The sequence below is a fragment of the Hemicordylus capensis genome, chromosome 15 (assembly GCF_027244095.1).
Source record: "Hemicordylus capensis ecotype Gifberg chromosome 15, rHemCap1.1.pri, whole genome shotgun sequence".
NCBI classification, from domain to species: Eukaryota; Metazoa; Chordata; class Lepidosauria; order Squamata; family Cordylidae; genus Hemicordylus; species Hemicordylus capensis.
In genome coordinates, this window is record NC_069671.1 from 12,964,328 (window position 1) to 12,986,952 (window position 22,625).

Below are 22,625 nucleotides of genomic sequence, written 5' to 3' on the forward strand. Positions count from 1 at the left end.
TTTTTAAATGGAATTTCCTGGCCACACCGATGAGTTTTATTTAGATTATTTGTTGTCAAATTTTAAAGACTCAGTTTCTTGGCATGCAGCCATGTTCTGTTACGTAGTTTGTAAAATTAGCAAAGAACTCACCATCTGATTATTGTTTGCAGCTGTTGTCTGTTTATTATTGCTGATCAATGACCGAAATAAAGATTATCTATCTATCTATCTAAAACTTACTTTTAATACAATGGTTTGTTACTGGATGTTAAGCTGTCTTTGAGATCTCTTTTAAGATTTTTATAAAGTTTTTTTTAAAAAAAGGATGTTCCAGACTATTATCTTATTCTGCTACATGAGTAGAACCAGCCCCAACAGAGTTTAAGATAGGTCTTGAGAGGTCCCATTTTTCTAAAAGAGTGATAAAAGCAGGCAAGGACCAGAAGCTATTTTGGTCTCAAACTGGGGCTACCTTTGCCTGAGGTCTGGAGAGAGATTTCAGTCAAGCCTTTTTTTTTTTTTGGCTGCAGATCAGACTTTGAACCTGACCCTAAGGAGCTGGCCAGCGGAAACCTACCGTGTGGCGGGTTGGCCTGCTGGCTTATCCCTTGACCTAGCTGATCCGTGAGCCACAACTGCATCCGGATGAAAGGTTCCCGCCCTTTTTGGGTTAGCTTGCTCCATGGCTTGGGCCTGGACAACATGTCACTCACACTCCCTTGCGACAATCCCAGCACCTGCAACAGATAGGAAAGATGGGTTTCCTATCCTACACAAACATTCTTTGGAAACCAGAATTACATCTCAAAAAGGGGAAATGGACACAACCAGTACGCTGAGTGGATTCTTGGGGGATATAATTACGGCTGAGAGAAGGCTGCCTATTCAAAACCTGGGTAAAATTTCAAGGTGTATCTATTTAATAAAAGAGCAACGCTTCCTGTCCCTTCATAGTGTTCTCTCCAACATGCACATGCACACACTCCCTTGGCCTCTCCAATTTCCTCTCCTCTCCCTGGGACAGGGATAGCATCATTAGGCAGCTCTCAAGGGCTGCCAGAAAGGGCTCACGACTGGCCCTCAAGATCAGCTCTGTGCCCCCAGCCTTCATGTAGGATTGGCAGGGCAACTGTCTCAGTGGCCCACGCAAATGGCAGGAAGCCCAGGAAGGACAGTGTGCCGAGGGCCTCCTTCAACCTGGAGCCAGTCCTGACCGACTTGGGTGTAGGGGTGTGCAAACAGGTTTGATGTCGAATGTCGGGGGGAATGTTCGGGGGGGGGTTCGGGAGTGAAGCTTGCGAACCCCCCTGGACTGAGCCAAACCGTGGGGGTGGGTTCGAGGGGGGTGCCGGACCAAACCGGGCCAGCCGGTTCTGTGCACATCCCTACTTGGGTGCCCCGCCATGACCGTTCTCAGCAGCGGTGCGAATATTCATTGCGGAGGTACCTTTTCCCCAAAGATGCGCTGGCAAATCCCATTCTTGGCCAGCTTCTCCTTCACCTGCCGTGTCAGCTCCAAGGTGTCCACTTCCCTGTACATGTACATCTCGTACTGCTCTGGCGTCAGGGGTGGGACGGTGGGCTTGAGGGTCCTTGGCACATAGGATGGGTAGTAAGACAGGCGCCCGGTGCCCTGGGGCTCTGAGCCAGCCGCTTCTGACTTGACCTCTAGCACTCGGTGGTGCTCATCCTCAGAGGTCAGCAGCTCTTCCTCGTTCGGGATAGTGTCTCCAGGCTCCCCGCGTTGCCACACCCGCCCGTTGGCCATGCTGGAGTAACTGGATGAGGAGGAGAGGGAGGGCGACACTGAGGTATATGGACGGCTCAGCAAGCTCCTCTCAGTTGCCCAGTGCTGGTCAAAATAGGAGCCGGCATCCCCGATTTCGGACTTGACCTTGCGGATGATGCTCTGCACGAAGGCCGCAGGGGAGAGCACCGTCAGGGATGTCTGTGTCGTGCTGCTGCTGGCATTGGGGCCAAGCATTCCCTCCTCCTGCTTGATGTAGGCCTGCACGATGTTCTGGCTGACAGCCGCCAGGGTGGAGCGTTCTGCAGGCGGTGTGGCAGCAGACCTGTTGGTGCCGCCCGATTCTATATCAAGCAGGGCTTGCTGCTGAGCTTGCATCTCCCGGCGGGCCTGCTCCAGGATGCTTTTGATGGCATCTTCCGAGTTGCTGGTGCTGCCAGTGCCATTTGTGACCGCTTGGGGCACTGCGGAGCTCTTGGCATCTCCTGAGGGAGGAGAAGCCAAAGACACAGGTGGGGCTGAAGGGTGGCAGGCAACCGCAGCTCAGCTGAGTCATCCCAAAGAAAAGCTCCCCTCCTCTCCCCCACCCCATGCCACCTCAAACCCTGTCTCTGGCTGTGGCAGTTCTGGATGCCCCAGAGCAGAGATGGCTAAGTGACGGCTCACTGGCCAGATTCAAATTTTAATAAAGGTAAAGTTGTGCCGTCGAGTCGGTGTCGATTCCTGGCGACCACAGAAAAGCCCTGTGGTTGTCTTTGGTAGAATACAGGAGGGGTTGACCATTGCCCTCGCCCACACAGTATGAGATGATGCCTTTCAGCATCTTCCTATATTGCTGCTGCCCGATATAGTCCCAGCGGGGATTTGAACCCAGCAAGCTTCTGCTTGCTAGTCAAGCATTTCCCCGCTGTGCCACTTAAGGAGACCCCATTAAGTGGTACAGTATGCTAGAAAGGTTGGTCTAGGGCTGAGCTAAAATGCTTGTTCTGTTAGCAGGTGACTAAAAGGGAATGATTTCAAGGAGCGGGGGGCAAAACTCATTAGGCAGAGCAGTAGCAGGGCTCCTCCCAGCAAATCCCATTTCACTGCCCAAGAACTTGCCTCCGCGCAATGCTGTGTTGTCACCACCAGGAGGCACACAGGTGGCAGCAAAAGGCTAAGAGAATGGTGAGAACCTTTAGGCCAGCCTTCAGAAAGAAAAGGGAGGGGGAAGTGTTCATGCCAGCAGAGAATCCCCTCCTACATCTCTTTGGGATTTTGTATGTAGCATGAATGTAATGCTGTGTTTGAGCACATGCGCCTTGTAAGAGTGAAGCCCTTTCTGCTAAGTGGGGCCACATTTATTACAGAGCCAGGCCAACAAGAAGGTTGGTTTGTGCTACAAAATACACTTTTGGACCCTAGGCCACTGTCTGGAGAACAGAACAGCCCCCTAGAATACAGAAATTGGCCTTCCTTGACTCAGAAGATGTGGGGACACCCTAGCTCAAGAACTCTAAGTGGGGGGGCGGGGCGGGCACATGCTGCAGTCACATCAGACCAGACGGAAAGCAGGATGTAAAACATGTTTTAACCCCACCCTAGACCCATTAAAACTGGATGCTAAAGGCAATGGGGCAATAATAGACTCATCAAGGCATATCATGACCAGCAGTTTTCTTTTGGATGGAATCCTGTTCATTGGTCCCAAGTAGCTGGCACAATCCCCTTCCCCCAGAATATGCTGAGGGCCACCTCAGAGATGATCAGACTCCAACACAGAAGAGGGACATGCACATCACATGAATTCCAACCAACAAATCCAAGGTGAGTGACTCCTTCTGCTCAGAATTTAGCAGGGATCATTCTAAAAGGCTAAGCTGCTGGTCTAAAGATCATTGGGGTTGCAATGTGGGAAATGTATTGCAGAAACTCTCCCTTCTTAGAAAAGGGCACCCCATGTCTGCTTATGTTTTTTTTTAAAGCTACACTGCCCACTCTTGCTGGCTATCTGAAATCCTGCCACAACCTCCTAGGGTGTCTGGAGGGAGCAACGAGTCAAGGATGACCCTGGATAACCTAGAGTGTTGATGTCCACACGGCACATAAAAACAGCTCTGAATCTGTATGCATCATGCTTCACAAACAAGTATTCTTGGGAGTTATAGTTTTATTAAGGAAACCAAGGAATTCCAGAAAATATTTCTATCTATCCATCCATCCATCCACACACTTTAGGCAGGGGCAACATAACCGTAAAAATTAGAACTCACATGCCAGAGAGAATGAGGTTGGAGATGGATGGGGTTTTTTCCCAGTGAACTGAGGATGGAAGATAGATTAGTGTATGCATCTATTCCATGTTTACTTCTGATACATTGGGTTTCGCAAGATTTTTTTACTCTTATAAAAACCTTCTGAACCTGTTTGACCAGAGGCAACAGTGCAACCATATGGGATATGAAGTCTCCCTCAAACTACTTTCAGCTCTCTGAAAAACGATAACCCGCCTCTAGCCTTAGAGTGGCGGAACCTGCTGAGCAAAAGGACATAGGCTGGTGGCCAGTGATGCTGGTGTTCTATACTTGTGGCTCTACTGAGAAGGTCTTGGCTGGCCATGCCCTGCCCTGCCACACCATGCCAAGAAGCAGATCCATAACTCACTTGCCCAGAGTTCCATCCAAAGGTGCCAGAGCAGCCTGGGTGAAAGACCCTCTTAAATTCTGTGACACACTCAAAAATTGTGAAATATGTAAGAGGCAGCCGACAGCAACTCCAGCTGTCCTTTGGGGACCTTACCTCCTTTCTGAGACTCAATCTCCTTCTTGGCTTGCTCTAGGATGTTCTTGATGGCATCATCGGAGCCCGTTTCTGGCGTTCTAATCCTCGGCGTAATGCTACCTGATCAAAGAAGCAAAACAGCACGTCCTGTCACTTGCCTCTGTTTGGTACTAGCTCGATGCATGTAACGTCAAAGGAGTATTTGCTGATGCAGGAGTGTGGCTATTTTTAGGAGCTCCTGTTTGAAGGAAACGTCTCTTGCCATTAGTTGCTTGCCACAGCTGAAAGGGACCAGGGATCTGGCTGTCAGGTTTCGCCTCTGTGAGGTGGCTGGGAGTGGCAAGAGGGTAGATGGTAGAACAGAAGGCCAAGTGGCCAGCCCTCGCTGAGGTCCGAGAGTAGGTAGGCTAGGTCAAAGTGATGCGGGTAGTCAGTCCGAGCCGGAAACAAAAGAGGCAATTTTTTCCGGCAGCCAAGGAGGCAGAATGGTACCAATAGTACATGGATATAAGGGGTTGAGGGAGGTGGAGCCAAGGAGAAGGCTCATTCAGAACACCTGCTTTGCATGCAGAAGGGCGGGGGCTCAGTCCCTGACAAGATGTGCAGGTATGGCTGGGGAAGACCCACTTCCAAACCCTGCCAGTCAGTATAAACTATACTGAGTCAGATGGACCAGTGGTCTGATGCAAGCTAAAGCAGGTTTCAGTGTCTGTACATCCATGCCTGCTACTCATATACCAGGGCAGTCATCGAAATGTGTGTAGGGAAATAGGGTTGAAAGACACGGCTAGGCTGAAAGCACTGGAGAGAGAGTCAAACTGGGCCTCCCAGAAGTTCAGCTCCAGTGCTGACTGCAAACCCACCTGGCTGAGCTTGGTGCTTCTTCAAGGGCGCCGGCTAGCCTGCAGTACCAGGCGGCTTGAGCACCAAGAGTCAGACCCAATTCCTGTCTGCCAGACCCCATAAAGCCCTGGCCTCGGAGCTTGCTTCTCAGTGAGAGCAACTCATCTCCAGTGTGAGTGCGTGCTCCCTTTTCCCGATTGCTGTCTTGGATCTTGACTTCTGCCTGCCTTTGCCAATGCACATGCTTCTTCTAGCCCTTCTGATCCTTGACCTCTGCCCATTTTTGGACCACCCAACTGCTTCTAGATCACGGGGTCTGATAGCCAAGTCTCCTAAAAGGACTGCACCAAGCTCTCCTATTTATTTATTTATTTATTAAGGGATGTGGAGGAAAAACAACCCTCAAAGCTCATCAAGCCACACCATGTGAAGGATTACGATGAATAATTTAAAGGGCTTTTGTCACTGCAAATGAATAAAAACATGTTTTGTGAGGCACCTGACTGAGTTTTGCTTTTCCTTGCTGCTCCTTGTGTTGGCAGGGGGCCTGGCTTGAACCCCATCACAGCCAGGGCTGGCAGTTTTGGCTGGGTCATATTCTGTTTGATATCTTTAGACTCTGGAGCCCTTAATTCAGAAGAAAACCAATTTCTATACATTTCTCCTTACACTAAAGGCTGCCAACAGTCACACTGTGTCACAAAATGGTTTTTTATTGTACATGTGGCTGCATTTTTGTCCCGTCTTCCAAACATAAATCGTTTGCACACATGCAGCAACAGGGTTTACCATGGCATAAGGACTAATATTTATGGCTCTCCTGAGCTATTTAGCCCTAAAGGGTTAGTCAAATCACTTCAATTAACCTGCAAATAAGCTACAAAGCTCATCTAATGAGCAGAGGGGCCAAACTGTGTTTTACAGTGTCTGCTTTTGATTCTGCAAGCTTAGCTCAACCCTTCTTTCCTGTCAATGGACACAACACTTCATAGAGAAATGCCACTTCTTAGAAATGTCCAACAAAATTCCTGGGGTTTCCTGCCCCAAAACCTTACAAAGCATGTGCGTGCATGCAAGTGTGTGTGCATGTGTGTTCAGATGAGATGTCCAATCTCTTAGTCCTATTAGAGAGCCAGCATGGTGTAATGGTTAGAGTGCTGGACTAGGACCAGGGAGACCCGAGTTCAAATCCCCATTCAGCCATGATACTTGCTGGGTGACTCTGGGCCAGTCACTTCTTTCTCCACCTAACCTACTTCACAGGGTTGTTGTGAGGAGAAACCTAAGTATGTAGTACACCGCTCTGGGCTCTTTGGAGGAAGAGTGGGATATAAAATGTTAACAACAATAATAATAATAATAATACCAGGTGATAGCAGAATAGAAGGAAAAGAAATAGAAAAAATAACACAATACAAAGACCTACAAATTGAAATTGAAAGGCTGTGGCAGAAGACCAAAATAACCTCAGTAGTAATTGGTGCCCTAGGTGCAATTCCAAAACAACTTGAAGAGCACCTCAGCACCATAGGGGCCACAGAAATGACCATCAGCCAACTACAAAAAGCAACTTTACTGAGAACAGCCTATATTCTGTGACAATATCTATAATAATAACAGCAACAATATTGATAATAAAATTCAGTCATCACAGGGAAGGACTCAATGTCTGGATAAAACAAACCAGTCAATAACACCTGTCTGACTGTGTAAACAACAACAACAACAACAACATTTCGAGGCTTCCAACTTTCAGCATGGTGATGGACTGGATAGAATTACACCCCAAATAGCCCTTAGTGCAGCCTCCTCGAAGCCCAAACTACATCCACCCACAAGCATCCTGCCTGATTCACTCACCTCTCTGGCGCACCTGAATCGTCCTCAGAGCCAAGACGTTCTGCTCATCGGAGAGGAACTGCTTCATCTTGATGAACGGCTCTTTCCCCTTGACAGTGAGCTTGCGCCAAGGCTTTGGCCTAGCCAGAATCTCGCTGACAGAGCCCTGAGAAAGGCCCAAAACATAATGCCCAAAGACACGTTGGCCAATGTTGTGCTTGAGGAGCTGCTCCTTCACTTGGAAAGCAATCTCGGCCGTATCCAACTGCTCCTCGTCAGCCGACCCAGAATTGCTGCCTTCCGACTGGTCGCTGGGTGGGCTCACCTCGTTGGCAGGGATGCCCGGCCCAGGGTTGCCTGGTAAGCCTGCCCCTTTGGCAGCATAGAAGGTGGAGGAGAAAGCCACCAGGCCGCTGATCTCACTCTTGAACCCTGGAGGCCCCATCTGTTTGGGGAGAAGGGAGTCTAACGGTATCCGCTCAGCAGCGCCCAGGCTAGGGAAAGGCGACAGCGAGAAGGTCCTTGGTACTTCTGGAGCCACGGAGGAGCCCAGGAGGGGCTGGAGGAGGGTGGGAGAGGCAGAGTCCTCCCTGGGTGTGTGCGAGAGTTGCTGAGGGGAAGGGAAAGACTGGTCTGTGCCCATGGAGTCCTTCACTGACTCATCTTCTGAGGGATCCTCCTCTAGAGACCAAAGAGAAATGGAGAAATACACACACCAACTATAGCTCTCCCTAAAAACACTCACCCAAAGCAGTGAGCAGGGGATTCGCTGTCCCTTGTTAACCGAGCAAAGAGGCACCTTTTAAAAATGGTGATTCTCTTTATTTAACAGTGGGAGAGCAACTGGCCCTATCCATCCCTAGCACAGCATCCCTCCAGTGGCTGTTGCTGGTCTCTGCCTTATGTTTCTTTTTCAGACTGTGAGCCCTTTGGGGACAGGGAGCCATTTTATTTAGTTATTTATATCTATGAAAACCATTTTGGGAACTTTTGTTAAAAAGCAATATATTGATATTCATCGTACTCGTATTCATGAGTCAAGCTCACAGACCCTCTCCTCCTCTAAGCTAGTGGCCAAATCTTGTGGCAATGAGTTCCATAAATTAATGATGCACTGTGTATCTGGAATTTACTGCCAATAAATTTCATGGGATGACCTACCAGTACTGGGTACAAGGCCTGGTTTTTCCAGAAGGTACTTCTGAGATGGGTAGAAGGAGTCTTTTCCCAGAAGCAAAGCATCACTGGGTTTTGATATGCTCTAAAAAAAAATTAAAATGAGGGAGGGGAAAAGAAGAACTAGGATTGGAACATGCTTCTCAAAAGGTCAGGGATTTTGCAAATATGTGAGCAGTACTTCATGCCATGAGCACTTGCCTGGGAAAGGCTGCAGTTGGAAGAGGCCAGCTTCATCGCTTTCAAGATGCTGCAAAAGAAAAGGTGGAATTATTGGGGGTGGGGGTGTTGAGCAGCCTGAACAGAGAGCTCAGGCCCCAGGTCATGGCAAGTGCATGGCAAGGCCTGTTGGTCTAAGACAGACCTGCTTAACTTTGGCCCCTCAGCTGTTTTTGGACTACAACCTCCATAATCCCTTGCCAGAGTGGCTTGTGGGCGATGTAGGCCAACATCTGCAGGAGAGCCAAAGTTGAGCAGCCTTGGTCTAAGAGCACGAGAACTCATGAAGCAGAACGCGTGAGCTCAGAGCCCAGAAGTCCCGACTTCAAACCCCATTAGGGCTGCAATCTTTACAGGGATTAATTAGTTAGGCTAACTGATTAAAACGAAGTGTCCCCTTTGCTAAGCAGGGTTTGCCCTGGTTTGCATTTGAATGGGAGACTGCATGGGTGAGCACTGTAAGTTATTCTCCTTAGCAGATGGGGCCACTCTAGGAAGAGCACCTGCATGCTTGCATGCAGAAGGTTCCAAGTTCCCTCCCTGGCAACAACTCCAAGATAGGGTTGAGAGAGATTCCTGCCTGCAACCTTGGAGAAGCCGCTGCCAGTCTGTGCAGACAATACTGAGCTAGATGGACCAAGGGTCTGACTCAGTATATGGCACCATCTTAGCAGAGTTATCTCTCACATAGGGTGCAAGACACTCTGGGTTCAACTGGCAGTGCCTCCCACCATACAAAGACTTGATATACTGGTGGGGACTGGGTGAAGTGATCCTAGCACTTAAAACATCAGAAAAGGCAGAAGCTTGGGAACCCACAGTCAGCCCTGACAAGACAAGGGCAGAGATTCCCCCCACCCCCCGCCGCCATCCCACCATGCTGCCGTCAAGAGGACGAGCCTTATGTGATGCGACAGCATCACTTGGGGTTGTGTCTGCTTGTGACCTCCAGAGATAGGCAAGGGTATCCCTAAATCCACAGGCCAATGGGTGGCTGCTGCTCCCTGCTCCTGGTGACAAGGCTGAGAAAGGCCCTACAATCTAGTTGCCAAGGGCTAAATATCTGGGGACAAAAAGGGCACAGACAGAACCACAGCCTCAAAGAGCAAGGGACACATTATTGCAGCTTTTGTCTCCTTGTGCCCAAATATTTGACAGCGCAGAGGAGGTGCAGGTGGGTCACCAAAACCAAGGGGGCCTACCTCAGTTCCGTCTTGATCTCCTCATAATCCGACTGGGCTCGTAGTTTTTCTTCCAGTTTCTGGGGGTGGGGACATAAGAAACAACCACTCAAAATCAGAGATGGGTGTTTACAGCTTGGAAGTAGCCATAGGCAGGAACCATGATGCCAGTTCCGCACATGATTAGTCAGACTCCAGACCCACTTAAAGCTTAACCTCTTTGTCCTTTGCCCCAACAGAAATGCAGCTCAGGCCTCTGTTGCTGGCACTGCAACAATCCGTTAGATTAATCACTGAAAAATTAAAATTAAGTCAACTTTAAAATTAAGTCACCCACCCTGAGCCAGTTTTGGAAGGGAGGTATAAAATTTGAATGAATGAATGGATGGATGAATAAATAAATAAATGCACTGGCTAGATTAATCAATGCAAAACCTTGTGACCAAATCAAAAAGAGCTCCTGATTAACATGGTGGTACCCAAGTACCAACCCAAGATGGAAGGTACAGGACCCAATTCCAGTAGAGTCTCAGCCCCTCTCAACCCAGATCCTCTTTGAGGCCCAGATCCGCTTTGACTTGGCACATGAGGGAAAGGTAACTGAATCTTTTCAAAATAAATCTCGGGATGATGCAATTCTAGGCCACCCAGCACAAAAAATCTCTGGAGAAACCTTGTGGCTTAACCCTCCACCACGTACTTCTATGGACTCGTTCTTAGAAGCCAACTGCCGTTCAAGGTCTGCAATCTGATTCGCTGAAGACTCCTCAAGCTCCTGCATCGAGTTTTGCAAGTGCTGAATTTCCTTGAGAAGCCGGAGGATTTCCCGGTCCTTGGCAGCTAGCACTGCCTCTATCCGTGGCCCTGGGCACAGCGAGTAATTCACTTTATCCTGCAAAATAAGAGTTTTAAGGAGGGGATTTACAGCCAGTCAGACTCTCTGGTTAAAGGAACAGAGATCTTGGTGGGAGCTCAAAAAGAGACAGGAGGACCTAGAGAGGAGGGTCTGGTGGAAGTTTTATGATTATCCGAGCCCTGTGAGCTAAGGCATGCTGGACTAGACGGCCCTGATCCAGAAGGTCTGGCAAACCCAGAGGGATCAGAGAGGAGAGCTGGTCTTGTGGTAGCAAGCATGATTTGTCTCTTTAGCTAAGCAGGGTCCACCCTGGTTGTATTTGAATGGGAGACTAGAAGTGTGAGCACTGTAAGATATTCCCCGCAGGGCATGGAGCCGCTCAGGGAAGAGCAGAAGGTTCCAAGTTTCCTCCCTGGCAGCATCTCCAAGATAGGGCTGAGAGAGACACCTGCCTGCAACCTTGGAGCAGCCGCTGCCAGTCTGTGAAGACAATACTGAGCTACATGGACCAAGGGTCTGACTCAGTACATGGCAGTTTCCTATCTTCCTATGTTCCTATAGGGCTGAGAGAGACACTTGCCTACAACCTTGGAGCAGCCGCTGCCAGTCTGTGTAGACACTACTGGGCTAGATGGGCCAGTGGTCTGACTCAGTCTATGGCAGCTTCCTATGTTCCTATAACACTGCCTGCCACGTGGAGGGGCTGGTCTTACATGGCCCTGTTCCCTGCTAAACTGAAGGTGTCTCTGCCTGAACACACACAATCCCAGGCAACTCACAAGGCAGAATCAGATGCCCGAGGTTCTCAGTTCAAGCCCCTGACTCAGGAGATCCCTCTGTTTCTCAAGGGACTCATGGAATCACATTGATCCAGAGAGGCCAAATGTTTCTGACAGGCAAAGGGCTGACAAACACCCACTTCTTGTCCTCACCCCACTGGGTCCTTGTGGAGAGCAACAAGCCATGCGAAGGGAGCTGTTGACTGATGCAAGCTGTTCCCGCAGGCTCTCCACCTCCCTCTGGGCAGCTTCGGCTCTCTGCAGGGGAAAAGAGGAGATGGTAGGCATCTCATTGAGGTCCAGGATGGCATGCAGGTCTCTGCACTGGGACATGCATTCAATCTGGAATGAGTGGAACCAGATATGGATAGGCCCCATTTGTTTTGAAATGTACACACCACAGAACAATGGAGTTTCTATTTTTACAACACCCCAGGGTGTACGGGTAGTTGGCTACTGTACTAGTACTACCCGTACTAGTTGTAATGGCTGCTGCAAGGAGGTAGCTGTGCAGTGGAAGGCCTTACTTTTTTACTTGGAAGCAGAAGATACAAGTTTCGCAAGTAAGGCTAAGATGCACACTTCCTTTTATTTTTTTAAAAATGGGAAAACGAAAACAAATTAAAATAATTATAAAATGTACAACATGAAATGAATAAAAAATGGAAGAAAAGTAAAAGGGAAATGGGTTCTCCCCCCCACCCACCTTAAAGTAAAGTAAAGTGTGTTGTCAAGTCGGTGTGAACTCCTGGTGCCCACAGAGCCCTGTGGTTGTCTTTGGTAGAATACAGGAGGGGTTTCCCATTGCCTCCTCCTGCGCAGTATGAGATGATGATGCCTTTCAGCATCTTCCTAGATCGCTGCTGCCCAATATAGTATCAGCAGGGATTTGAACCAACAACCTTCTGCTTATTAGTCAAGCATTTCCTCGCTGCACCACTTCAGGTGGCACTGCACACCTTTATTTCTCCAGTTCCTCAACTGGTACTCATGAGTAACTCAACAGCCCCCCAGCTCCCCTTCTTACCTGGTTGGCTTTTTCAAGATTCGTCATGATCATGGCCACTTCATCTGTCCTGGGACAGTGAAGAAAAGGCAACAGATTATAACTACTACAAAAGTTTATATACCACTCTTCAAGCAAAGTTCTCAAAGCAGTTTACATAGAAAAATAATTCATACATAAATAAGATGGCCCCCCCGTCCCCAAAGGGCTCACATCTAAAAAGAAACATAAGACAGATACCAGCCGCCGCCACTGGAGGGATGCTGAGCTGGGGCTGGATAGGGCCAGTTGCTCTATCAATGCTAAACAGAGAATCACCACTTTAAAAGGAGTTTATAAGAAATTCTCCTCTGAAGCAGACAGGACTGGAACAGGCAAGTGGAGTGATATCAATAACCTTAATTTGCATACTCGTGTCCTATGGAGAGAGTGGGGGATCACAATCCATCCTAACGAAGTCCTCCTACACTAACTGAGAAAAAGTGCAACTCAGAGCAGTTATTTCTAATCTCATAAGAGACTGGCTCCATCTTGGGATTAGTTCATTTTACCCATTGCATCTTACAAGTCATTTTCTTAGTCAGCCCTAAATTGACTAAGACTACCTAGCCAGCTCGTGATTACAGTTTGTGTGTGCTCTGGAGCTCTTCACCTAAATGGAGGGCTTTCACTCCACCCACCCCTCCCAATCCCAAAACAATCAGTTCCTGTTATTAGTCCTTGAGTTGTTTCTCCAGTGCAGCCAGAATTATTGTTTTGTCTATTTTCTTTCTTTCTCTTCATTAAGGACAGACTGGTTTCTTATCAGTGGCATGCAGGACCTTGCTACATAGACAGAAAAGATGCTTAACAATCAGTTTAAAATTTTCACCCCTCTCCTGTTTCTCCAAGGCAGCAATATGGCTTCACTTCTGCCAAGCAATGCCAACATTTTATGAATCACGGTGGCATATGCCACTATGCTTCAGCATACATTGAATCCTGAATGTAAGGAGAGGAGATCTGGTCTTCTGGTAGCAAGCATGACTTATCCCCTTAGCTAAGCAGGGTCTGCCCTGATTGCAGATGAAAGAGAGACAAGAAGTGTGAGCACTTTAAGATATTTTCCTTAGAGGACGGAGCTGCTCTGGGAAGAACAGAAGGTTCCAAGCTCCCACCCTGGCAGCATCTCCAAGATAGGGCTGAGAGAGATTCCTGCCTGCAACCTTGGAGAAGCTGCTGCCAGTCTGTGAAGACAATACTGAGCTAGATAGACCAATGGTCTGACTCAGTATATGGCAGCTTCCTATGTTCCCATGCATTTCATCACTCAATAGGTGCTGGCAGAAAAAAAGTCCCAGTCACCCTCCTCTAGGATGAGTTTTATACAACAATTGCCATTCTGTTTCTCATGGGAGGGCACATGTCCTAAGCTCTGAATTTGCCTAACCCTGGTGGGAGGGAGGTGAAGATGTTCTACCTGCCCAGGGTAGAGCTGAATTTGGATGTTGAATTTGGATGTTGAATTTGCCTAACCCATGGGAGGGCACATGTCCTAAGCTTTAGATTTGCCATCTCCTCCAGAACATTTGTTTGGCCAACATATATTACATGGAGGGGGAACTGAAACGCCATCCCAAAAGGATGGCGCCTCCCAGTGGACAACCAAGCAATAACACCATCCCACCTCCTACTCTCGTTTCTCTTCATTTGATGCACAGCAGCTACAATCATCATCGTCAAAGGCAACGTTATTTACTATCCCGTGTAAAGGGCACATGGCATGACCAAAGAACATCTGTTTTGGTATGATACAATTAATCGTCCCAACTCTGTTGCGTAACAGAAACGAGAAATCTAGGGGTTGCGTCTGAGGCCGAGCATGAGCGAGAACAGCAGAATGCTAAAACAGCTGGGGAAAAAGCCCTCCAAATTTTGGCAGCTTTTTGTGGTTGGCCCTGCCAGAAAAAGTGGGGGTGGGTGGGAAGAGCAGACAAAGATATCCCTGCCTGACTCGTTATGAAAAAGCAAAATATATGCAAGCAAATGTACGTTTAATGAAGTCTGTGAAACGTAATTGGCCTCCCTGGGGATCTCTTGGCAAGAGGAACCGAGTGTTTATGGGAGCGCGTCAGGCAACGCAATCAAGAGCTATTTGCATGTCTGGGCGTCCCCCCTTACGCAGGGTTTTGAAGGGAGAGATCTGTTAGCGTGTTTGCCAGAGGCTCGCTGCCAAAGATATGGCTGTTTCAAGGTGGTGATTGTTATTTATTTGTATAGCGCCATCCGTGGCCATGAATCCTGATCTTTGGCTCCTCAGCCCACAGATGGGAAAGACTAACAACCGACCAGAACCTGGCCTGCTGTTGACAGACGACTCCTCCTCTCTGAATTTGGCTAAGCCCCTTCTGAAGCTATCTAAGTCAGCGGCTCTCACCACATCCTGTGACAATGAGTTCCACAAGTTAATCATGAATGGTATGAAGAAGCACTTTCTTTTGTCCGCCCTGATTCTACTGCCAATCAGTTTCACTGGGTGACACCAAGTTCTTACTCCTTCATTAAATGGAGGGAGGAAAAACTTTCTATCCACTTTTTCTAGACCATCTACAATGTCATCAATCTTATCACGTCTCCCCCTTCATAATCTTGTTTTGAAACTAAAAAGCTCCCAATGCTTTCACCTTTCCTCACAGAAGAAAGAGCTGGTCTAGAGAGGAGAGCTGGTCTTGTGGTAGCAATTGCAAACATGACTTGTCCTCTTAGCTAAGCAGGGTTGCATATGAATGGGAGATTAGAAGTGTGAGCACTGGAAGATATTTCCCTCAGGGGATGGAGCCGCTGCTCTGGGGAGAGCATCTAAGTTCCAAGTTCCCTCCCTGACTTCTCCAAGATAGGGCTGAGATAGATTCTTGCCTGCAACCTTGGAGAAGCTGCTGCCAGTCTGTGAAGACAATACTGAGCTAGATGGACCAATGGTCTGACTCAGTCTATGGCAGCTTCCTATGTTCCTATGAGAGATATGTTCATGTTAGCTCTATAGTTGAAATCTTGTTATAGTTTAGGAGTCTGCACCTCCTAATAAGGGCCAGCAGCAGCAGCCCAGCACGAAATAAGCTGAGTCACTCTGGGGCCAGTCATTGGCCTTTGGGAGTCCTAGTGGCCCTTCACATGTTTTCTGGTGGTTGCCAGGACCATGCATGCTAGCTTGCAGAATGCCTGCTAAATGTACCAGTTGGTTTCCACATACACTCCGCTTTCTTTTGTCATAATCTGAACCCATGCAGAATTCTTCTGCGTGGCTTGTTTGATTGAACTGAACAGAACAAGCAGAAACACTTACTTTGAAGCCGCCTCTTCATCGTATTTACAGCGTAGGTCGACCAGCTCAGTCTGTGTTGCATTTAGTGCTGACCAGCAAGTGGGGAAACAAAATTAAAAAAACAAAACAAGGCAATGGAGGGTGAGAAACACGCTTCTATTGGAAGTAAATCAGTCACGGTCACTCTAGACTGCAGCAGCAAGATGTACCGTGAAAGCCTTTCCAAATACATTTCTCCACAATGATGTGTACTTTTGCAAGATGTCGGCACAGACCACACTGTGGCCTGGATTGCATGGCTGAGATTGGTAGGTGATCGTTACTCCTGCCTGTGGACAGCAGCTTAAGGTGGACTGCAGAATAAGTAGCAATAAGCATTTGATTGAACTAAATATCAAATTTGATTGATTGAATTTATATACTGCCTAATATAAAATCTTAAGGTGGTGTACAAAATTAAAAACATAATACAAAATATAAACATTTAAAATTCATAAGAAGATGAAAATCGTAATAAATAAACACACATTAAAATTTATAAATTAGATTCCAGTTAAAAGCCTTGGAACATAGGTATGTTTTATATTACCTATATTAGGTATGTTTTGCAGATATTAAATACTGTATGCCTAGTCTAAAAGGTATCGTCTAAATATGCACAGTCTAAATATGTTCATCTAAAAGGTGCTGCCTTATTCTTTTTTTTAAATCTGTGTAACTGACTCCCATGGCATATCGCAGCCATTTTACACCATTTGATCGTCATTTGCAACAATCAAGACTTGTTGGCTGAGAGGATTCCCAGCACTTCACTTGTTGCATCTTGTTGAAGTCTTTACAACAACCCTGTAGGGTTCCCAGGAGATCTTTCTTGCCCTCTTGGTCTATTGTTTTGGGGGGCACCTGAAAACTTGTTTGTTTAAAGCAGCCTTTAACCTGCAGCGACAGCCCTGAAGTGGCCTCTCTCCTCCATGGCCTTTCCTCTCTCCGAGTTTGTCAGTGCTCTGTTTCACTACTCTTTGTGCTTTAATGGTTTGTTGTTTTAATTAAATATTAGCTTAACCCACGCAGATCATCTGCGCGCTAGTACTGGATTGCTCCCCTTACCCCCTGCCACAGCCCCCCTCCCCTCAGAGATCTCTCCACCCTCACCTGAGCTGCACTCCTGCTGCTCCTCCTCCTCCATCCCTTTACTCCATCCCGCTCACCCCTCTTGGTCGCGGCTGCAGCGTTGTTGGTACCTATCGGCCAAGCTGCAGCTCCCTATCTCCAGAGACCTCCCAACCCTCACCTGAGCCCCGCTTCTGCTCCTTCCCGCAGGAGCAGCGGCAGCAGTTGACCGGGCCCTTCCTCGCTGCTGCCATTGCCATGGCTGCTTGTTCCCCTCAGGCCACTGACCAGTCCGGGCCCTTCCCTTGCCTGCCTGCCTCCTTCCGCCAATGGCCTCAGTAGCCCCAAACAGCAGCAGTGGTTGACTGGGCCCTTCCTTGCTGCCGCTGCCGCCATGGCCACTCGTTCCCCTCAGGCCGCTGACAGGCCCAGGCCCATCTCTTGCCCTTCCTTCTTTGTCTCTTCCCCCCCTTCTTTTTATTTCTTTCTCTCTCCTCCACTCTCTCTTCCCCTCTGTCTTTCTTCCCTTCCTCTCTCTCTCTCCCCCCGCCCTGAGTTAACAGATCTTGTTCATCTTGTTTCCTCATCTAATTCAAACAACGGCAGCCTCCTTCTCCTGAAGGGGCTCTTTACTCCCTCACGACCCTTCTCTTTGCAGACCCCTGACCTTAACCATCACAGGCTCCTCCTCCCTATCTGCATATGGAATCCCCACTGCCAAATCAGGTGCTTCTGCTTGTGAACTCCCACAAGAGTTGCCACACACGTGATTAGCCACGGATATGCCTTAAAGAACTATATATAGAGATTGAATGCCACTTTTGAGCGTAGCAGAAAAAGTGGAATATGAATATTTCACAAACCAGGTGAATACTGTTATCTCCACATTGCAGATGGGGAGCTGATGCCAAGAGGGAGTACTGTGAGGAGGTCATCTGGTGAGTTCAAGGCAGGCGCAGAACTGGAAGGGAGGAAGTCCTTACTCTAAGCTTCAACATAGGAGAGGCAATAGAGGAAGGTGGGAGAGATGGACGCAAGGGAAATGGCCCAGCTGCAGCTGCAAGAAACACTAGAGAGGAGATTGGCCATGCCGACAGGCGTATGAATGCAAAGAGGGTGAAACTGCAACATGAAGCAAGGGGCTGGTTTGGGATCTTGGCCAGAGGCATTCATTTGGGATTCGATCTTTCAAACTACCTGAATGGAGCACTTTGATCTTCTCTTCTGCTTCCCCCAGCCGAGCGGCCAAAGTGATTTGTGCTTCCTGTAGGCCCCTGAAAGAAGAGATGCATAAACTGGCCTCTCTTGAGTTATAAGATTAGGCAAATTCTGGCCCGGGAAAAACTGTCATCCCTGTGGCCAGTCACGGAGGTCTATTTGAGATAAGAGGCGGGATGATTTAAAAGCAAACCATGACGACTCACTCTTCTGCCGCTGGAACCTGAGTAGTGACATTCTGTGCTCTTAGTTCCTTAACATACACACCACCACCTGGGTCCTTTCACAAAATAACCCTGTGAAATGCTGAAGGCTTGCTTTTCTGTATAGTTCCTCTCATCATCTTTGTTTTTCATGATTTGCCATAAATTGCATATGGATTACAACGGAGGGTTATTTGAAATCTTACATGAAGGGCAAGCAGGGTGACTGCCCTGGGCCCTGCTCTTTCAACCCCCATTATCATTAACTGGAAGGGAGCCCTACACTGGCTGATCTGCCCCAGGCCCCACACCCCACCAGGGTTCTCTAAGGGCAGCCTTGTTCATGCTATTTCAATCATAATTTGCCATTTTCCATTTCCTCAGAGGAGAAATGTTCATGTTAGAAACCTTTAGAGGAACTGGAAAACTGGCTCATTGATAAACACAGAGGCCTGGACCAAATTCAGCACTCCACAAATCCTCTCACCAGAAAACTGTCCCCTCCGCACACCTCCAAATTTCCCACACACGGCACAGAAGTCAGGGAAGAAAAGGGCTCTGCCATTCCTTCAGCACTGGCTTTGCAGAAGGCAGACAGTGCAAGAGGCTCACACTGAGTCTGCCTTCTTCCCCCCCCCCCCCGCAAAAGATCACCCTAGAAATATAAGCAACACAACCACAAGCCAAATAAAGTAGCCCTGAGACAGCTTCTAATAACAGAGTTTAAAATGACAACTAGAAAATACTGTGACGTACCCATAAAAGCAGACACTGCTTTAACTAAAAGCTGTCCTGAATGCAAGAGAACAGGGTGGACTTCGTTCTGGAGCCAAAACAATCACAGAAATGGTGCCAAGCACACCTCTCCGAGGAGAGACTCCCACAGTTTGGGTGCTGCGACCGCTGAGAAATCCCTCTCTCTGGTGGAGAGAAGTAGCACCAGCTTGCTCCCAGCTGGCAGGGGTACGTGGAGATATGAAGAAGAAGCAGATCTTCATGGAGGGGCAGTTTGTGTGGGAGGGGGGCATACCAAAATTAGCAGGTGGGTTAACTGGAGGCAAGAGGAGGAGGAGGACCTGAGACAGAAGGCTCTTCCGGCAGGGAGAGGAAGGACTTTCCTTTCCTCCCAGGCCCGTGACTCCAAAGCAGGCACCACTCATGAGCAACATACACAGATCTCTGCCCTCAGAGAAAAGGTTCTTTAAATGGGCTTTTGAAGACAGCATCTGTCTCCTCTCCTCGGCTACTCACGTACTTTTGCTTCTCAGCCTCATTTCTCTGCAGCAAGGTTTCCGTCAGGAGCACTTTGCTATTGACGCTGATGAGCCTGGCTCCCTCTGAAACCACGAGTCCAGCTGGAGGTGTCCCCTCTCTTTGCTCTGGGGGTGTACAAATCTGCGTCAGCAGCATGACAGGCATAAACGCTTGTGTGTGTCTGTGTGTGTGTATGGGGGGTAAAACAGGAACGGAGGGTAGCAAGACGCCTTCTGCAGCCAAGAGATCAATTGCAGGGGTAGCAAATCAAGTGGCAAGACTCCAGCCGTGAACTTATGGCGCCCTGCCGCTTCCGCCGGTCAATTGCATTTCAGAGTCGCAGCAGGGGAGTGGGAGTCTGGGGGCAGAGCCAGCGTCTGCCCAAGTGGCAGCTTCCTGGCTAGGTTAGCTCGGCTAATAGCCTCCTTCGAACCGCTTCAGCTCCCGGAGGCTGGGAAAAGCCTCGTCAGGCTGACGGAGCCAGGCAAGGGCAGGTTTTCTGCCAGGGACGAAGCCAGGAGTGCCAAGCCATTTTGCCCATCCTCAGCGTCTCTGCACTCCCCGTGAAACCGAGAGGATTTCCCCACTACCACCATTTGCTATTCTGGTAACTGTTTACAAAGCTACAAAATGGACTTCTCGAGTTTCAGGGCTAGTGTTGGGGGCAGCTGCCTACAGAACCCTTGGCACCCTTTTAATAACTATATTTGCACCCCACTTGTCAGCCCAGAGTGGCCGCCAAGGGAGCTTACAATCACAATCCATACAAAGCAGTATAATATAATGAAGGATAAGTTGGTGCAGGGGTCCCAGTCTCTGACTCAGCTGTGAGTCAGTGATACAGTCTGGGTCATAGGAACATAGGAAGCTGCCATATACTGAGTCAGACCATTGGTCTATCTAGCTCAGTATTGTCTTCACAGACTGGCAGTGGCTTCTCCAAGGTTGCAGGTAGGAATCTCTCTCAGCCCTATCTTGGAGATGCTGTCAGGGAGGGAACTTGGAACCTTCTGCTCTTTCCAGAGCGGCTCCATCCCCGGAGGGGAATATCTTCCAGTGCTCAGTCATCTAGTCTCCCATTCATATGCAACCAGGGAAGACCCTGCTTAGCTAAGGGGACAAGTCATGCTTGTTACCACCAGACTAGCTCGCCTCTCAGGTGCTTCCCTTCCCAGGTGCTTCCCTTCAGATAAGGTAGAAGGAGCCACAGGTGGACTTGGGGACTGATTGATGGAAAGATGCCTACCAACAAAAGCAGCTCTCCCCATCATCTCAAAATACTAATGGGGGAGTCTGCCTGAGTCTGACCTCTGCCAGCAGCTGTGGTCTGATCCAACAGGGGCCCATCTTAGATGAGGAACAGTGGACAATTGCCACTCTGGACTTTTAAGGGTGAGTGCCAGAAGAAGGCAGAAGTAATACCACTACACCTGGCCCAATTAGGTGTTATGCTAACTTGGCAAAGAGGCACCTTTTAACGTGGTTATTCTCTTTATTTAGCAGGGGGACAGTAACTGGCCCTATCCATCTCCAGCACAGCGTCCCTCCAGTGACTGTTGCTGGTGTCTATCTTGTGTTTCTTTTTAGATTGTGAGCCCTTTGGGGACAGGGATCCATCTTATATGTTTATTATTTCTCTGTGTAAACTGCCCTGAGCCATTTTTTGGATGGGTGGTATAGAAATTGAATTATTATTATTAATAATAATAATAATAACAACAACAATAATAATACTGTGTAAACTGCCCTGAGCCATTTTTGGTAGGGTGGTATAGAAATTGAATTAATAATAATAATAATAATACTCCAGAGTGAATGTTAAAAGTGTGCCCCAAGAAGAATTGAACTTTGAAACCTGTATAGTTCACATGCACATGAGCTGGGGTTCTCAGAAAGCAGCATCTGACGTTCTCCCTGCATTCCCACAGATTTGCAGTGGGGACACAGTTCTGCCCTCAGCTGACCTTCAGGTCAAGGCTCAAGGGCCTTGTTTCCAGTACCTTTGGGGCATAGGAGCTCCGGGTTCTTCTTCCACTTCCGATTCAGCTCCTTCAAAGGTGGGTTCTCAGGGCCGAGGCAATGCAGCTGCTGAATCCGGCCTTCTAGGCTCCAAGCCGTTTCGAGGGCAGGGACAGGATCTAAATGGAGGCAGAGAAAACAGAGGGGAGGCCCAGCACTCATTAGCCAGTAGCTCAGACCAGAATATGGGCCACTTGGAATGGCCAGATGAGAAGTTTTTGAGAAGTTTTCTCTTCTGAAGTCCAACGCATCTGTGCTGGACTTCCTTGGCAATGCTCCACTCGCATATAATCTGAACTGGATCACACTATGGTCACTGTTCTCCAATGGTTCTACAACTCTGACATCTCACACCAGGTCCTAGGCACTGCTCAGGATTAAATCCAAGCTTGCCTTCTCTATGGTTGGTTCCATGACCTAGTGTTCTAAGGCATATGTAGAAATGTGGCCTGTCAATATCCACACGTAAATTTGCCCTGTCTATGTGAGGGTGATTGATAAAGGTAAAATAAAGTGTGTCGTCAAATCAATTTCGACTCCTGGCACCCACAGAGCCCTGTGGTTGTCTTTGGTAGAATACAGGAGGGGTTTTCCATTGCCTCCTCTCACGCAGTACGAGATGATGCCTTTCCGCATCTTCCTATATCGCTGCTGCCCGATATAGTACCTGCGGGGATTCGAACTGGCAACCTTCTGCTTGTTAGTCAAGCATTTCCCCACTGTGCCATTAGGTGGCTCTTGAGGGTGATTGAAGTCACCCATTATTACAGCACTGTAACACAGCACCATGGACAGCATTCAGCATGCAGGAGGCACTGTGGCAGACGCAGCCTTGAATACAGACTAAGCTGGGACTAAGAGAGGCGTATGCCCAGAGCAAGGAGAGGGGAGCCCAATGGGAAGGCCAAGGAGCCTGATGCAGCTGAGCAGCACCTAAGGAGGCCCAGCGGCCCTCGGAACTCAGACCGAGCAGCCCTCCCCGTCAGCTGGAGATCCTGCTGGCCCCGGGACAGAGAGCACTACGCAAAGCAAGCCTCTTCCAGGCAGAGGGGATTTTCCACCCAGGCCGGCTCCCTGCTGCACGCCAGCCTCAGTTACCATCCAACAGCACGTTCTGCCGATAATGCCTGTT

The 22,625-nt window shown here is 48.5% G+C and overlaps 1 protein-coding gene across 21 annotated transcripts in view; it reads right to left on the minus strand.

Moving 5' to 3' along the window:
* Positions 1-22,625, minus strand: part of CUX2 (cut like homeobox 2) — a 215,537-nt gene that overhangs the window by 35,587 nt on the left and 157,325 nt on the right. For 20 of the 21 annotated variants that reach the window (XM_053280267.1, XM_053280269.1, XM_053280268.1 and 17 more), the window contains 14 exons: positions 21,475-21,612; positions 19,476-19,599; positions 17,997-18,073; positions 15,711-15,777; positions 12,410-12,458; positions 11,536-11,640; positions 10,448-10,639; positions 9,769-9,827; positions 8,549-8,597; positions 8,333-8,432; positions 7,193-7,852; positions 4,508-4,609; positions 1,430-2,214; positions 560-719 (listed from right to left, as the gene is read on the minus strand). In XM_053280267.1, the coding sequence (XP_053136242.1) occupies positions 560-719; positions 1,430-2,214; positions 4,508-4,609; positions 7,193-7,852; positions 8,333-8,432; positions 8,549-8,597; positions 9,769-9,827; positions 10,448-10,639; positions 11,536-11,640; positions 12,410-12,458; positions 15,711-15,777; positions 17,997-18,073; positions 19,476-19,599; positions 21,475-21,612 (2,667 nt within the window). The remainder of the gene's footprint in view (positions 1-559; positions 720-1,429; positions 2,215-4,507; positions 4,610-7,192; positions 7,853-8,332; positions 8,433-8,548; positions 8,598-9,768; positions 9,828-10,447; positions 10,640-11,535; positions 11,641-12,409; positions 12,459-15,710; positions 15,778-17,996; positions 18,074-19,475; positions 19,600-21,474; positions 21,613-22,625) is intronic. The other variant, XM_053280276.1, reaches the window with a different exon arrangement.